General features: G+C 40.7%; 2 protein-coding genes across 2 annotated transcripts; both read right to left on the minus strand.

Moving 5' to 3' along the window:
* Positions 1 to 1,339: 1,339 nt before the first annotated feature.
* LOC136437497 (uncharacterized) lies at positions 1,340 to 2,703 on the minus strand. The gene is made up of 2 exons (XM_066432116.1): positions 2,592 to 2,703; positions 1,340 to 2,161 (listed from the first exon to the last, which is right to left on the minus strand). The coding sequence occupies exons 1-2, from the start codon at positions 2,611 to 2,613 to the stop codon at positions 1,848 to 1,850; spliced, it is 336 nt and encodes a 111-aa protein (XP_066288213.1). The 5' UTR covers positions 2,614 to 2,703; the 3' UTR covers positions 1,340 to 1,847.
* A 6,720-nt stretch (positions 2,704 to 9,423) lies between these two features.
* On the minus strand, positions 9,424 to 15,314 carry LOC136436856 (uncharacterized). The gene is made up of 10 exons (XM_066431238.1): positions 15,187 to 15,314; positions 14,959 to 15,042; positions 14,410 to 14,609; positions 13,838 to 14,019; positions 13,344 to 13,571; positions 12,557 to 12,775; positions 12,072 to 12,161; positions 11,621 to 11,790; positions 11,116 to 11,329; positions 9,424 to 10,741 (listed from the first exon to the last, which is right to left on the minus strand). The coding sequence occupies exons 1-10, from the start codon at positions 15,265 to 15,267 to the stop codon at positions 10,380 to 10,382; spliced, it is 1,830 nt and encodes a 609-aa protein (XP_066287335.1). The 5' UTR covers positions 15,268 to 15,314; the 3' UTR covers positions 9,424 to 10,379.
* Positions 15,315 to 18,345: the final 3,031 nt, after the last annotated feature.

Genomic DNA, 18,345 nt, shown 5'->3' on the forward strand with positions numbered 1-18,345 from the left:
AACAAACCGCGCCCGTTACAATTTGATCAGTACAAGTGACACTGACTACATGAAAACAATCTGCCGTGATTGGTACCAAATGAATCACTACCCTATACTCCCACTCCAAGTCACATATTTCCCAACCGGGCCAGAATCGCATGTAGGAAATATTTGGGTTCAACTGTAAGCAATAGCATATAGTCTTCTATGTAGTACTGAGTTGTTCTAAGACTTTCAAGAACATTGCTGACCCCTTTTTTTATCCCGCAAAGATAACAGATTTTCAACCATTATAAGTTGCTTCCCTTCACAAAAAGCGGCTTTTCTGTGTATATCAAAAGACATGTTGAAATAGAACGGCTGTTTTTTTACTCTGAGCTCTTGCTACTATTGTGTTTGTCATTCCTATAAAAGGTTAACGTGTTTTGCGAACGGTGCCAGCGTTGCTGTCTAATTCGTGCGTATGTGTCCCCACCACTCGCTACCACGTCAATAGTTGCTAGGTTACCCAAAGTGTCTATTGTGTCTACGAGCTTGATTTTCCCTTGCAGGTGCGCAGTTCACAGAATCGTGTCATCCTGTTTGGTAATGTTAGGGCGTACCACACACAGGTTGCCAGCACTTCACAGAGCAAGGAACGTATCTTCGAGCGAGAGTGACGCGTCTTAGGTAGGTTGTCAACATATATATTTTTTATATATATTTCGTGATAGCAACGGTTTGTTAATCGTACATCGCTGCGTATGCTTGAGTGTTGGTTTACTTGCTAAGGTATATCCTTGGTGCATTTGAAATAACATTGTAGCTATTTGCCTTGCACCCCATCGCACTTTATTCTGAGGGGTTTCAACAAGAATTATTTTCGCCCGTTAAAAGTGAAACACTCGAGGAAAGACTTCCGTTTTTATAATTCTCTTCTCTAAACTTCTCTAACCAATAGTCCTCTTGGGGTAAATTGATATAGATTGGTCTAGTGGCATGGTTGCGATTATACGAGGTGGATTCTATAAGATGGTTCGTTTAAGGGCTAGCCAGGGAATTGGCAAAGAAGCCATGGCAATGTTGTGGTCATAGTTTGGTTGCCAAAAATCGGAAGTATTTATGGCTTGGCGGCCACTATATCATGCACCTCAGCTGAGAGTAACGTAATTTAGAGCACTGCTGCCTACGTTTGAAGTGACAGAACCAGCCACGTTGCATCCGTCACAAAGTCAACTACCTATTGTATATAACGTTACATTGTATGATTATCTCTTTGGCTGTGGTGTTGTTGTTATATTATCGTACGCGTTTGGTGATCGGAATCTGATGTTCGCTGCCTAGTAACGTTAGATATGTATGGAGACAACACGTCATCTTACAAGATAAGGGTTTATTATATTCAATCATCGCATGATATTTACAAGCATGGTCTTAATTTCTCAACAAGGCATTCAAAGGTATTACATTACAGAGTTAGTAAATTTTATTTCATTTCTTTGTTTGCTGTTCACGACAGACAGCTAGGGCTGATATAGAAAAGGAAACAGGTAACGTTAACTGTACAAATGTATTTCCATTGCCTAAGTACGGACCAATTAATACACAAGAAGGCTCTCCGTTTAATATTAGCCCAAGCACCATTTAAACCAACAGGACAAAACAAGCAATCAAATAAACAAGCTAAATGTAGTTCACATCAACAAAATCTATCAACACGTATTTCAATATATTTTGTAAACCCAGATATGGCAACACCTGGGGTTATTGCTCTATTTGTTTTCATCTATTTATTCCTTTATTTGTCTCAGGTACAAATGTACAGCCCCAGCCTCGGTATCTGATTCCATAGCTCTCTTTACAAAAATTGATATAAGTCGGCACCATTACTCATCCTGCGTTGTGATCTCCCTGCAAATGTTCTTAACAAGGTCATAGAACCCGTATTTGTTCAAGGTCGTGATGATGTCCGCCATCTTGATTTCCCGCGCAGAAGATTCTGTCAGCAGCACACGGAACAGGGGTTCGGACGGGTCGGCTATTCCCGTGGAGTTGGCCGCTGCGACTTTGTCTTTGTCAACACCCAAGTCGATGAAGACGTTCTTGTAGTCATGTTCTCCTGGAAGGGCTGGGCGTTGGTTGATTTTCGAAGCTATGACCTGTTGTATGTCGATTGTTAGATGGTCCTCTATGGGCATACCTGTTAAGGGAAAGGTGATAGTAAAATTCCAAAGAATCCACATTGCTCATGACATTGTATATGGGTTCATGGCATTGTTTATAATAATGATAATAATGTTTTTTATTGGTCAGAAATTACCCGCAACATTTGGCTGCCTATTAGCGCTGAATTGATGCAGGGTATTACAGGTTTCACACAATACACAACATATATGATATCTTATCCACACTTGCATTTTGTGGAACTGTCGCAAAGGGTCTGGGCGGCTGCCATTCGGCGCCACCAGGTGACCTCAATACGACCTTCCCCAACTGAAGGATTATGCAATATATTTCTGAGTGGTTTTCTGTTGGGTAGATACTGAGGAAGTTAGTACTTTCCATTTTTTTTAAATCTTCAATGCTAAGAGACAAGCTGGAGAGGACAAAGCTTTTTAAGGGATGCCTACCTTTCCCAGCTTCCTTCCCCATCGCGACAAGCCTCTCATATTCGGCACCTTGGGGAGTATGGACCACACCGTGACCACAGCTGCCTTGTGGAAGACTCACATCGTTTGGGGACATATCTGTAGATGTACATTGTATAATCATGGCTGGAATGAACATCAATAGCCCTGAGTACCAGCCTTTTTAGCTTCCGTGCGCTACCCAAGCGGCCGGCAGCGGAGCTTGGGTAGCGCAGCGGACCTAGGGTAGCGGACGGAAGCTAAAAAGGCTGGCACTCAGGCTAGACATCAATGGTGCTGGGATATTTAGATATGTCTACGTACACACTCCATTCAATTTGAATCTATAATGCCTTTCTATGTTTTGGGGCTTCCTTACAATATAAGAAAAGAGATCTTCCAGAATCGCACTTTAGAAGGCGCATATAAAGAAATTACGTACAGATTTATTAAAAGACATTCAATACAGTTATACGTTTGCTCACCCGCGCAGACAGGGTTGGACTGGACAAGTGAAGCAGCTTTGTCCACCACCATATCCTCCTCCGTCGTGTCTGAAACGGAAATGATTCTCTTTTAACTTTCAGTACAGGAAATGTAACGACAGGAAACGTAACGACAAGATAAGACTATAATAATTGTTTCACCTGCTTGCTTGAAGTAAGACGCGCTTGAGAAACTGTCCATGCATTTGACTCTAGGGTTTTCGTCGCAGGCAATTTAATACCAAACGTAAATGTTTCATTTAGCAGTTTAGATACTAGGGTAGCCTTTTCCTAACGAATAAAACTACTGGACCTGCACCGATCATAAAGAGGTGACCTACCCACAGCTTTCGGAAGAGTTGCCAGCTCTATGTCCGATGTTTTGTTCCCCTTTTGTTCATCATATGAACGATATCGGTACACGAAGTAGGAAAACAGGAGGACGATCAGAAGTGTTGTCACAAACCCGGCGCCAATGGCTCCCCATCCAATTGAATTATCAAGTTCCGCTTCTGCATAAGATATGTCACCAAGTATGTTGAAAGATATAGATGAACTAGTAAAGTAGCACATATTAGTCCCGGGTTTCCATGTCCTTTATGTCAGCACCATGTGCTGTGTGAATATTTTTTCTATGATATGGCAGTTGGCACATGTAGTCCAAAACTCCGACAACAACAATAACAAGAACAAAACAGGTTCTGAAACATAACTTGAAGTCTATATGGGCTGTCGACAAAATTGATATACAAGCCTTCAGATGTTTCCATGTTTTACCATAAGATATATGATGTGCGTGTCAGATTTCGAAAGTAAGCTTCACTGTCTAAACTAAAGAGTAACACGATAAGACTTGACTTGATATAAAGCCAACACTGCATCAGAAATAGGTGCCAAAGAGTTTTGACTTCTTCTTTGCTTACTTTTGGTTGCCTTAGTTGATCGACGAAGCCTCATGACTAAGGACGAGCTTGTTGGGGGTTTTACTTCTCGTAGAGTGACGACGGTAGCGTACATTATGGCCATCTGCTCAGATGTTGTTAGTTTGTCTGGGGTTACCGATGGCGTCACTGAGGGCTGTAGTTCGCATTCCTGTCACCAGGAGTCGGCCTTCGTGCACTTTCGGCAGTATCGTGTGTTGCCGATTTTGGCATCATCAAAGTTTTCATAATAACTGAAAACAATATTGAAAGAGCTATTTTATGTCATTTCCTTAGGGATATACCCTGATTTAAGTATCAGTTGTTAAAGATCGCATCCTTCGCAAACTGACTACATAGGTATGAAGCTAACAAATATCATGCCTGCAAGTATGTTTGGACTTATGAAAATTCCCTTTTGAGAAATGTGAGAAAAGTTAAGTCTATCCGTCTCTTACCCCTGTTTACAACCACCACATCTGGTCTGGTTGTAGATGTTACACTCCATGTCAACAGTGCGCCCGTAAACATCGCACAGAACGCAGAATCTCTCTATGCCCGAAGCACACGTCTTCCCAGGGTTGGGTTCACATGGCCGGCATGTCTGTGGTATCCCGAATCCGCACTGGGTCACAATTGTAGTCCCTGGGTCACAACTCTAGTGCAAAACATTATCATAAAGACCTGTGTTAATTGATGTGTTGTACTACGTATTTACACGTGAAATGGTAATAGAAATGCTCATATGTGTATTGCAACTCGTTGTAAGATACATGCACTTTACTTATGATTCACCAATACACGTAAATATGAAAGGAAACCTACCGTAGGACAACGAATACACTCGAGATTTCCCGATCTGGTCCGGGCTTCGTAGTAGTTCGGCCCGCAACTAGTCCCTGACCTCTTCCCATGGCGTATATGCTGTCCTTGTGCCAGAGATGCCTTTGGGAGAAGAACAACAAATACAGATGTATATGCTCCACTGTACCAGAGATTTCCATTCCCTCAATTTGATTATAACGCCTTCGAGCACTTTGTTTAGCTAGAGACGCAATAGATTGAAATCACCGTAGATATACAAAGGATATAATTGTATACCTAAACCCGCACATTACCGGGAAAAAGTGAGCTCTTTCGTCTTCCACAACTGTCTCAGAAAAAGAAGTCAAACCCAAATAAGTCAGCATTTAGAAGTTGACAGGCTATACTGTTAGGGAGGGCTATACATTGTTTTTCTGTCCTTTTCATGTTAATTGCCCATGAGCACGAATTTGCGATAGACTTGCACTACTTGTCATGACTTGCACTTACAGGTTTTATCATCGTGGCGTTACCGTTATTGTGTTTTACAATACTTTAATTACGATCTCATTGTAAGTTGACTTACCACGAATACAACCCCTAGAAATGCTGCCAATGAATGTTTTCGTGAATTCAACATCTTGATATGATGTCTGTATGCTGAATGGACTGTTTACGATGTAGTGCAACTGCAAAGGCAATCGCAAACAAATATGTCATAAAAGCAATACGCAAGTAGTGACACATAAGAGTACATGCTGAGTAAACTATTGGGCGTTGTAGGGGTGCTAATGAAACAAGTACAAGGTACACAGTTCCAGTGGGACTACGATCCAAAAGTATGTAAGAGCAATATTACCCAATCACATGTTTGTAACAAATGTCTTAGAGCTTAAGGCACTCGCGTTGCATTGTGGGATTTGGAGTTTGCAAGGCACTTTCACTTGCCCTCAGGTGAGCTGTATGTTGCAGTGCAGGTCCCTCTTTGTTCGTGCGTGCTAAAACAGAGCGAAAGTTACAGGTCAGATTGCTCTTAATCCAGAAGGCTTTTTGACATTGTGCAAGTGGTGTAATTGGTAGGGAATGGTGGAGGTCGATTGCATCAGCATTGCCCAACAGTTCGACCTGTAGACTTTGGACGTTCGGGACACAACGGTTTAGGTGCATTATTGACCAAGGTTCAGTGAGTGCAGGTTATGTACCCAGCACCTGAAAGAGCAAGTCGGAACTCTTGCAATGACAACCTGGGAATATGGATCTTGCAGAGGTAGGTTTGCTTCCAAGCGTGTCATTTGCAGTGTGTATGTGGCGCGCAGTGCTGGCGTATTGTGTTTACTAAATAGTTTCCCGCCATCTTTTTTGGCGGTAAACGCCAGGTAAACATTAGCTCAGGTAGGCGATACGCCCCCGCCTCCGGCAGGCACACAAAGGCAGACAGCACTATAGCAGGTATATAGGCTTACACAGTACTAGTAGTTATCGGTGATTGTAGCAGGGGACCTTTCATGCAGTGCAGCCAACTGAATAGGGGCAACTCCCATTGTGTCTTAAGGAATGCAATTTACTTTACATTTCACTTGAGTTTGTGACAAACGTACCAGTGCAGTGAAAGGCCATATCACCGTTGTCATCTGTGCCAAAGTGATGTAAGTTAATTTTATAAAGATAACGTTAGATATCAAATTATTCGTGGTGTCTACCTCCAATTGTGCACAATTTAACCTTTGTGATCTCTGAGGGTAATTTGTATTCTGGTCACGTTCACCTGTACAGGTACACAGAGACTGCCCTTTGACCTGTGACCTTACTGTGGCAATGTTGTTCCATCTCACTTGGCAGCTGGTATTAAAAGGCTTTTTGACAGATGCCGCAATCGTAATGTGTTTTCTCTTTTAAGCGGCGGGGTGCACCGAATATACAGATATTACTAATTAAACAGTTAATTTGCTGACTAAATTTCTTTCCATGAAAATATCAGGTGAAAGGTAGAAAGAATAATTCTATATATCAATTCCCCATTATTTTTAGCAGTGCTAAAAACTAAAACCAGAGGTATCACAATGGACTAAGTTGAATTCAAGTTAATGTAGGTGTAGCGTGCACCCTTGTCGTTGTGGTGCTCTTCTGTCAATGTCATAAATAGCTAAAACAATTACTGACCTTCTAATCTTTTTTGTTTCAATTAACACAAAATCTGGTCTCTTGAAAACTTTATATCTTCCGGCATTTGGAATTCGAAGAGTTTGTAGTTTTTAAGGGACGATTGACGTAAATGAATTTGTTACACAAATATGACGCCTGTTGTGAGGGCAAAGTTACGGATTGATTAAAAAACACATTAGATGTCATTGGATCTGCAAGTAACAGATTTCTCTCTCAGCATATAAGATGTGGCCGTAAGGAACAAAAGGCTAGGAAAGCGAACATGAGGCAATTGGCAATTTGGTCGTGGAGATATGTATAGGTGTGTTTGACATGCCAAATATGGCGCCCGGTTGGTCAAACCGGCGTGGAAAACCGTGCAAGTTGTCATACCAAGGATCCTTGGTCCTACTGACAATTCATGACATCTTTCTGGTCATTTACACGGTTATATTCCAGCAAGTAGTAACTTTAGATACCCTCTCTCACGTAACAAGCATAAAATGATGTCACAAATGAAGGAAAACTTTGTCAGGAAACTAGATTCAACCGGTACCGGCCTGCGCCGGTTTGCCCAACCCCACCCCACGTGGTTCGTACTACGTGCCGTAATATGCCCCTTTCATAGTAAAACACCGACAAATTCACTACTCCAAATCTCTACACTCGCCCAATGAGCGTTTAAGTTACATCAGGAACAGAAACAAGTGTAGACTTACCTGACTTCTCTTACCGTGGGTGGATGACTGCGTGACAAGACGCGACTACGGTAAAATTCACCGGCGGTGCATGAGTGACAAAGGGGATTCCCCTTTGCAGTCGCGTAAGCAGTCTCCGTGGAGGGCGATAAGCTATGCAATTACTTACATGGTTGAGTACCATTTTAGCTCTCCTGAAGAGTCTGTCAACGAGGCTGCTAGAGTTGCATCAGCCTCATTCACCAAGTTGAACAGAGATATACATGTACATGATATTCGTCCACCTTGAAAACCCAACGTCATGTAACGAGCTTTAAGATCTATGGGATGCCCTGTAGAATTTGTGAAATTGTTTAGCACAAATGGTATATAGCTAATATGTAAGAGCATGAATATGGTTAGTTCTTCTAGAAAAAGATCTGACTTGCAACAGTTAAGGAGCAGATTCTGGCACACTTGGGGAGGGAATAAGTTCCATGTTTTCCATGTAAACAGTTCACATCTTTCTGTGTTATGATTTGGCATGTTCCTTGAACACCTTAGTGTAATATTTTTGTACAAACTCGCCAGGAGGCTATATGTGCCAGGAGGCTTATCATTATCATTATTATTATTATTGTTATTACTCCGGGAAGGAGGATGACCTCCTTCTGGGAGTATTGGGAATGCATTTGTTTGCGCGTTCGCAGCTATTACTCACGATCCCGTTGTCGCATTGGTGTGTAACTTGGCATATCGTTTGCCTGGTTCGGCGTGGGGATGCACAATAGCTTTGTTACACCACAACTACTTTAAACGTCAATCCAATATCGTAATTGCACCCCTATAATTAATGCTATGTCCCACTGCCCTGCCATAGGGACCATGTTATAATCCGTTATGCATGACTGGAATACTTCAGGCAGATACGGGGTATAAATCTTCCTTACTTGCTGTGATCGTATAGTCACTGTTACATAAAAAAATAGACAACGTGCATCACCACACGCAACCTAGGAAACGATATACCAAGTTACATACCAATGCGGCAACGGGAATTGTGAGTTTTAGCTGCGAACATGTGCCGAGTGAGCTCCAGTCTGTGTATTAAGTATGCCGTGTCCCTCGCAACTCGCATACAGTATGTGCGCACGGGACGGACGATGTATTTTTACGCACAGTGTGAAAATGGCAAATCTCTGGACCTTCAAACCTACCACACTTGTAGTTTAGAATACGGAGGCTGTGACAATGTAAAAAGTTTACACAGGGGATGAAAGATTGTTGAGAAATATCTCTCAGAAAAGTGCGCGCGCCAGTGTCACTTCCGGGTAGTTAGATCCGGTGACCTTTGACCTTCGTGAAATGTTACGATAATATAGATTTGCCTTTTTTTATTGCAAATAGCTTGATAGCTATAGATCAGGCTGGCCTGCAATAAATTGTGGGAAGAGGATTTACTGCATATTTGTGATTTCTGATACATCTTAGTTGTAAGGCTGAATGGTTCGTTGATAATTGAAAAGGGGCCATCTAGATCTAACTTTGTGACTTTTCCCGGAATTTCTAGATCCCATCTGTGCCATGCTGTAAAAACATACTTTTCAGCAGGTTGACCACTCCTGTATTGAAAGAAAAAGATAAACAAACACTTTTTCTTTACTTGCTCTAAAACACTACTTGGACTGAGCAGAGATGCAATTTGTGTGGGTCAATACTTGTACATACTATAAATACTTCACGGAGAATTGTGTCCTACGGACTCTTGTTATTATTATTATAAAATCAAACATTCAATACAAGTTGGTTTCTCAACACTGAATAAGTTTATTCCCAGAAAAATAGCAGCCAGTCCTTGATTATTTACAATATTAAAATCTCCAATATTAATAGGAATAGTAAATGTTCCAACGTCAAGTTTTTGAGATCGTGCCCTCGCAAAGATACTCCATGCCGTTACAAACTTATATGAATGTTTCCACTGTTTCCACATTCACCAAAATGATATGATAACAACTTCCATCCTACCATGTCAAAAATAATAAAACATACTATTATAAATTTCTCCACAGTATAACACTGCTATCGCCAACTTGTCATACTCCTCGACCCTACCTTTTGGTTTAACTGAACATGCAACACTCCCCTATGTGGTGGATACAAAACATTGTTTCCACAATAACAAATAGTTGGCCAACGTACAAAAATATTACATCTTTTACCAGTTACGGCTTATGGCTTCAACACCAGCTCATAAGCTTAGTAAAGCAGCATATCCAGCAGCATAGGTTTGTACAAAAACTACATAAGCTATCGTGATACTATCAACAATAGAATCGTCATTGCTATATCATGAACTATGGCAGAACAATGCTCTTTATAAGTCACCATTGTTGTGACAGAAACATAACTTAACTGTACACTATGTTCATCCATTTCCTACATTGAACATATATTTACCGAATGTAACTTTCAACAAGCCTGCTTGTTTTAAGCCTTTCTACTTTTCAACTGTTTGCTGTACTATCAAATCATCTTCCATGAAATCATTTCTGACCCATTACACTGAAATACATTATATACACAGCTCTCAAAAGCTCTCCAAAAATTAAAATACGATATACACAAGTCTCAATTCTCACACCTTGGCTACAATGGATCGCCCAATATTCACAGAAGTATGAGGGTCATGGATTGTACAGTCATGTTAATTTGCATGCCTTTCTTTAACATAACCCATAATCTATCTAACGTTACGTATCCTTAGCTCTCACATGTTTGTTCCACATTAGGCACGTCACTTGTTTCTGGCTTGAAACTCATGACTTGGGTGCACAGGTACATAACAGCTTCGTAAAATTCGTACCTATGAAGTACATATATCAGATCTGACATGTGCTTCTCATACCTGTAGGCATAGCTCTCTAGGTACTGCAAGAGTGACAACGTTGGGCTGGTGATAGTTTTGTTTTTGTGACAGGTGTCAATCTTGTCTTTGGGCACACCCAGAGCCTGGAACACGTTCTGGTAAGATGGGTCTGTGGGTAGGACACTGCCCTGGTCCAGTATTTGTGCCAGGCGTTGTACAACGTCATAACTCTGGAGACCATCCTCCAGGGATATATCTGTTGGCCAAACGAGGAAAACGTATCTTAGCAAGCAAGATAGGTTGCCGATCAAACGATCAGCAATTTTTTATCTTTCTTTTAGGATTTTACGAATGAAAGGCTCAGAACCAAACATACGCATGCTCGTTAGATCCGTTCGTGACAGGATTCAGGAATGCCTTTGATAACCTTATATCCCCTAAATGGTTTCAGTATGCACATGTATTTCATTCAAGCTTATAACGACCATTGTGTCAAATTATGCCTCAAGTCGAGGCTGCAAAATGGTTGTAGATGCAAGTGACTACAGTTTAACAAATGCCACACCTGAACACATATCACACACTACAACTGTTCTGCAAGTGTGGTATACAGCCATAGTTGTGTTGTACCTTTCCCCTTCTTAAGGGCACTTTCAAGCTTCTCTCTATATTTGGTGTCTTGCCCCTCGTCCACAGTGGTCTGTGTTAGAGGCTGTTGTTCATCATCCGCCTGGGGGTCACGTTCTTCTGAGATGTCTTCAGTTGGTTCCAAGGAGTTGCTATGAATATTGTCGTGACAACCAGCGGTGAAGAAAGTAGTAGTTTGTGTTCCAGCAAACTTCCCCTTTGAACAAAACAGAAAAAAAACAGTTCAATTGAATTTAGATAAAGACTACAGCCTTTAGACCTCAGTACATATGCATATGCATATACTACAATTATATGTAACGATATTTGGTCTCTAAATAAACTAGCGTGGAATCTTGTAATTTTTAGCTTACATTACAGCTTACTCTTTGATTTCTCCATGTCGCTGTTTCAGTCCATTTCACTGAATAGATAGTTAGCAAATGTACATTAACAAACTCATACAATCTAATGGTTAAAACAACTAAACGCAGTTCCAAATTCTTACCGAGTCACGACTTGTTGAAGGCACAGGAGACCTGTCTCTCTTAGGTTTGTCCAGGGGACCGGGAGCAGTGATTTGGATTGTTGGAGTAGATTGTAGAGGTGTGGGGTTAGCTGCCTCCACCTCCAGTCGTAACTGAAGTCCTTGAAAACGGTTATCTTCTTCTGTTGCTTCTGTATACAAACAAAGATAATACAGCAGATAATGAATAGATTATCCCAAATAAATGCACGATTAGATATATTATTACTGAGGTCTGTGGCAGCCAATGTGATACTGAATGAAAGAATAGAGGGAACAAAAGTAATGAAAAGTGCAAATGAAATACAAGATTAAAGAAATGTAAACCTTTACTTTTAAGACACATTTAAAGTGATTCAAAGTAAAAGTAAATGATGTGGGCATTGCAATCGCTTTTGAAAACGTGTGCAGCTCATTTGTGAACATAACTCACCATGATCGCTGAATACATCGTCTGAATAACCCGTCGTGTCTTCCACTGTAGTCATGGAGTTGGAATTGCTGAGGCCCATATTGTGGAGACCTGAAAGCATTATGTGACATATATCATTAGAGGGCTCTATCTATGATTGGATTATGCGAAAGATGAGGTTCTTTGTACTTACGAACAAATTTGTGTGTAATGTGTATAATCTTTCAACTGGGGCAAGCATGAAGCATTAGATTTTCTTGCATTGCATTTTCCTTTATCAATACATTATTTCCCTCCCCCTCTCTCTGTCTCTCTATATATACATGTATATAGATACATATATATACATACATATGATATACATATTTTCAGTGTTGACGAATGAGCTTAAAATGTGTGAAAAGCAATTGTTTTCAATAAATTGAACAATAAAAATCAATAATTTCGGTCTCGGTATCAATATCTATTATCGAAGTTAGATGCATAATATCACAAATCAGACCTACCCCTAGCCCTAGGTGAAACTGAAGGCGTGCTCACTGCACTGTTGGCCTCCGAATTCGCTGCAGAAGCCATGAGAAACTGCAGCTCTTCTTTTGTCCCTGGTACCAGGAGGAACGGTCCTGTAGAGAGCTGGTTGTTGAGGGACGGTTTCCTCTTCTCTCTTGTGTTGTTAGTCGTCATATTTGTCAGGGCATCAGTCTCATCTTCCACTACGGCCATATCTAAAACAATAGGACAATGGAAGACATGATTATGAAGACATGAGAATTTGGTGCTTTTCATATTGCACAAAAATGACCCATTGACATTGGAATCTTTATATTAAAATATTAGATAATTGCACTCGAATTCCTAGTCGAAGAAACGAAGGCTCTCTGCTGTGATATAGTGCTCATATTTGATCATAATTAGGAAATTCAAAACCTTACCACGAGATCAAGATTACAAGTTATAAAGTCGCTCTTGGTTATATCAGTAGTGCTTCAAATGAAAGCGATGAAGCTGCAGCACAATGTGTCGGTTTGATAACTTGTATACTGAAAAGACTCTTTTTTACACAACCAAGAGATTTATTCCACCGACGTTTCGGTGACCACATAGCAATGCAGCACAGGTGTCGCTGTTTATACATAATAATGAGACGGTGGAATAAATCTCTTGGTTGTGTAAAAAAGAGTATTTTTATACAAGTTATCAAACCGACACATTGTGCTGCAGCTTCATCGCTTTTATTTGAAGCACCACTGATATAACCAAGAGCGATTTACAAGTAGAAAAATGTCAAAATACCTGCCAGAGCCTTCATCCGGAGTGGGGACACCTGTTTACAAGGTACTACTTCTTTTGAGTTTCCCCCTCTTCGTGCGCAAGGTCTGCCCAACGTTTTGATGGCATACACGACAATCAGAACCACCAGGATCACCACGAACACTGACAGTAGAGCCAGCAGCACTGGCCATGCGTTCTCCATACCGCGATGGTCTGTGTTCGCTGTCTTCTTGTTAACTTCGTCATTGTCTGTATAGAGCAAAGCAGACTTTACTTAAGAGAAAGATTCAATAACAACAAAATATGAGCAAGCATGATATGGGTAATATAGATAACCATATCACCGAAACGTCCTTTTTAGATTTATTTTCTAGTCGTCTTGGTTGAATAGTTAGATACACCGCAAAGAAATTATTTAGCTTCCATCGCCTATTTTGCTTTACAATTAAAGTGTAAATCAGATGCACTTGTGTACGAATCTTGATCAATCCTTTAAAACAGAAAGTTTTTTCTACCTTGCTTTGGTGCCATGTGTGAGCCTTTATGTACTGGAACTGCTGTTGGACTTGTCTGTGACTCTGCTGTTGTTGTCCTGTCTGGCGTTGACCGTGTGGTAGAGGTGGTTTTACATTCCGGGCGATCGTTCCTGTCTTCAGAGCAATGGAAACATTCATCCAACCAGTCGTCTTTGTAATACCTGTGGAGAAAAACGGAATCCTCACTTTAAACAAAAACTACAAGCACAAGCTTAGTACATTGCTTTCCTTTCAACCCAACATACCTTTACAAGTTACTACTTGTCAATATCATCTAGGAGTATAATGAATACATGCACGTTTGAATTCACATTACTACCATGAACATATTTGACGTCAATTATCAAAGTTCATTGTTAACTCACTTTGATACATTTTAAACAAGTTAGGCAGGTGTACATGTATTTGAAAAATAGTGGTTGGGCGTATATGTAACTTAGATTCACTATGCGGCTCAAGATGCCTTACTGAGGGACGACTGCGGTGTAAAAGATGTCGCTCAGCTTGAGGAATGAATCCACTCTACTTTATAAGTTAGATCCATTACATACCCTGGCAAGCAGTTCCCGCACTCTGCCTGGTTGTCCACCGTACAGGGATGTTTCTCCACTCTGTTCTCCATGCGACACATCCTACAGGTCCGTTCCACACCATCAGCGCACGTCTTGCCCTCCTCTTCACGACACTTCACACACTGCATTTCTTTCCCGTTACCGCATGATTCTTTGATGGTTTCGCCTATTTTGCACCTCTGTAATCATATCAATAAAGAGAAAGCAATAAATATGATTTATGATAGGTTCTGGCACATAGATGCAATGGTACCTCTTCGTTTCTGTCTCCATATACACGTCAAGTTATTTTTTGCGGTCGTGTCGCTTATCTCATACTAGTCATAGACAGACGTAGGTCACAAACAGGATCGTGTACAGTTTACATCTGATATCGTCATAATTTTTTCCTGTGATTTTTGGTCCTATCAATACTGTTTTAAATCAATGATTGCTATATTTATTACACAAACGTATCGAGAGAGACAATAAAAAACGATGAGAATACTTTACTGTTAAACAACCAGTGAAGTAATATAATGAGATTACCTGCTCTATAGGACACCTTCTGCATTTCCCGTTCGAATCGAGGTATCTGCCTGGTCTGTTGCACCTGCGAGTGGCTGTCGAGGGCTGGGGAAGAAAAGTTTGAATCTTAGATGAATATGCAGACACAAATGCGCATCATATCATACCTTCCTTTAACAATATAGGCGGGTACCAATGTCAAAACATGCACAACAATGACCATGTATCCAAAACAAAGGTGGTGCTTACCAAAACAACGAGTAGAGAAACCAGAAGTGCTGTGAAGAAGAGTGAACTCATGTGGAAGCTTGTTCTTTGGTCTATGGCCATGGTGTTCTACTGTGATCTGCTGTCATGCAACTTGGCAACATAGGAAAATATCATAGTTAGAAAAAAAATCTAATGATTCTAGAAAGCATAACCAGGACCACAGGAAGAGTAGCTGCAATGTACTTGTATATTGCCAAGCTAATTGTGGATCTGAATGAACTCAACTCAACTCAACCGCTGTGTTTTGTTTAAGTAAACAATTGTTGCCATGTTGGCGTCATCCGCTAGGTGTCGTTCATTACCATGAATTGGCAACTTGCCTATATGAGGTCATGGCAAGTGACACGATTACTTACAGCACTTTTCTTCCTTAGCCCCGCCCACTATTCCTTATAAGGACTGGTAGGAATGTTACACTAAACAACTTATCTGTGTTAATCAAAGTTGTATGACTCAGTCTTACCCACACTATTCCATTTCGTCACGTGTTTTTACAGGGTATAAAAGAGAGGATTTGGGCATCGCTGCGTCAGTGTACAGAGAAGAACGAGAACTCCACAGCAATGGCTGTACCAAAACTAGAACATTTCCAGATGGAAAACGGAACATTTCCTTCAGGTTTGAGATACGCCGAGGCTACATCTAGTTGGAAACGGCTTGATACCAATGGATTAACTACATTAGGACCGATGGTGTTGAAATTGTGTGCCTTGGATTTGTGAGATTCGTTCGGAGCGAACCGAAGACACTCAGAGGTAAGAAACCTTCTTGAATCAGTATACTAGTATTGCATTCCATATTCCACTTCCCTATGGAAGTACACATACATTTTAACATGTGAAATTTGTTTAAGCATTATCTAAGGGTATCCGACCCGATGACAGGAAAGTCAAAAAAAGAAACTTTACTTAAACGAACTGTATCGTCTAGAACTTCCACGTAACTCGATGAAAAATCCAGACTAGATATTTCTGTTGCTGGAAAAGGGTAAAATGACTACCCGTTCAGCTTCACTCTCCCTTCGTACTTTTACCATTTTTTTGTATTTTCCAACCATCATGTACCTCAAGCACATTGAAAGAAAATTTCAAGTTTTATAATATATAAGGTAGCTATCCTACTTTCAGTAGTAGCAACATGTTTGTATCAAGTTGGCAATAATGTGTGAATCCATATATGGGGAACGGATGATGTATGAAGTCTACACTAAAAATAGCCAGTTCGTCACTCAGGCCACACGTACAAGTGGTTGTAGTATGAACAACAGTTTATTTGCTTATCTTGTTAATAAGTACTGTAAAGACCTATGGTCTGGAGTGCGTCATACAGTCAGGAAAGTGCTCTCCACAACATGTTTGTTGCGCACTATATGTTGTCATTCAGTAAACAGGCAGAGTCAAGATCACATGCTTGTCATAATGGCCACAAGTTTGATTAGATCACTTTTCCATTGACAAACAACTTTTTCCTTGTCATTCACGGAGCCGCACTTTGAAATTACTAATTGTATTTTTCTGTGAAAACTTTCAAGAGGAACAATTTACAAAAAACACTGTGTTTGTCATATGCAGGATTGATGTTAACGGTAAGCAGATAACATGAGTCATAATCACATGCTTGTCAAGTGGCCGAGAATGATTTACATTACCTTCAGTGGACAAATTGATAATGTGGTTTTTCCTGTTATTTAGAGAACCACCCGATACCTGTGCAGTATATTTTCTGCCGTAGGGGTCGTTTTACCTGCCTGTCTTTAATGATGCGGAGGGAGTCACGTGAGCTGCATTTTAACTAACAGTTCAGTAGACTGATACGCGCGCATGCCCTGTAGCGTTTTCTCACTTAGGGCAATTTGATATACCCCCTTTTCTTAAAGCCCCTTTGCACTATTACAGAAAGCTTACATGTGTACCTCACGGCTTTCACGAAAGCGACGAAATAGTTTGAAGCCAGTTTGTCTATTATTGAAATCTTACCTCACGCCTTTCACATAAAACGGTTAACATGAAATAGTTTAAAAACCCACATCCTTAAAATCATTTCTAGGCGAGGAAGCATATCTGGCAAACAGAGAAAATGCCCGACAAGATTAAAACAGAAACGCAATTGCACAATTACGCAACGTTTTCCTGAGGTTTGCATTAAATTTAAAAGTGATTTTTATAGTTATTCCACAACATATGATATCATCAGATACAAAAAACATAAATATTGGAAAATGTAATGATTCAATAGCTGAACCAACCTTAAGCCTACGGAGTGCAGTGTGCTGAGCTGTAGTGTGAGGTCTTGTGCGAGTGTGAAAAACAGACACATCTAAGGAATCACCCAAGCAATGGAATTCTAAATCACACCCTCAAGGACGTCATAACGTTTCCATGGTAACATTGACGTCTGTAAGACGTCTTAACCAACAGCAGACAGCGCGATCGAGATCAAAATCACGGGTCAACAAAAAACATACCAAAGTCAAGACACCGTAAATAAACAGGTCATTGACGTCACAATGCACTCAGGTGAGGTGTGGGGGTAAAAATAGACATCGGGCCACAAGAGAACAATGAACTGTTTACTGGAGAATGGCACCGGTAACAAACGGGCGAAAAATACCATTTCTCCAGCAAAAACAATTACTGAGCCCCGATATGTTGAAAATAGCGAGTCAGCGCTCCCCCCAAAACCTAAACGCCAGCGCAGCGGCGCCAGGGAAGCCTGGAAAGGAGGCTAGATTAAGGGCTTGAAATGATCTGGTAGTGCACAATATGCTTCCTAAGATCGATGCAAGTTATGACTGCTAGTGCATGCAATCAACTTTCAGTTAAGTTCTTCAGGTCAAAGTGTCTGGTACGACCATATGCCTCTGCGCCCTTCTTTTACTCAAAAGTATCCAGCATAAACATTTCTATTTTGTACTTTGTGGTTGACCAATCGAGAGTCACTGTACTTTTTGTTGTGTCAGTAAAGCTTCACGTATGTCTTACAACTGTTGAGAGGTAGCTCAGAAGGAGGAAACGATGCTAGGCAAAGTTGATAACTTCAAACAAAGGTTCAGAGCAAATACTGACTGTTGTAGTACGAAGTATCAGATTGATGTTTGGATTCTTCTGGGGAACTCCCGCGCTTTATTAGCAGAGGGTT

Source organism: Branchiostoma lanceolatum, chromosome 6 (assembly GCF_035083965.1).
Source record: "Branchiostoma lanceolatum isolate klBraLanc5 chromosome 6, klBraLanc5.hap2, whole genome shotgun sequence".
In the NCBI taxonomy this organism is placed as follows: Eukaryota; Metazoa; Chordata; class Leptocardii; order Amphioxiformes; family Branchiostomatidae; genus Branchiostoma; species Branchiostoma lanceolatum.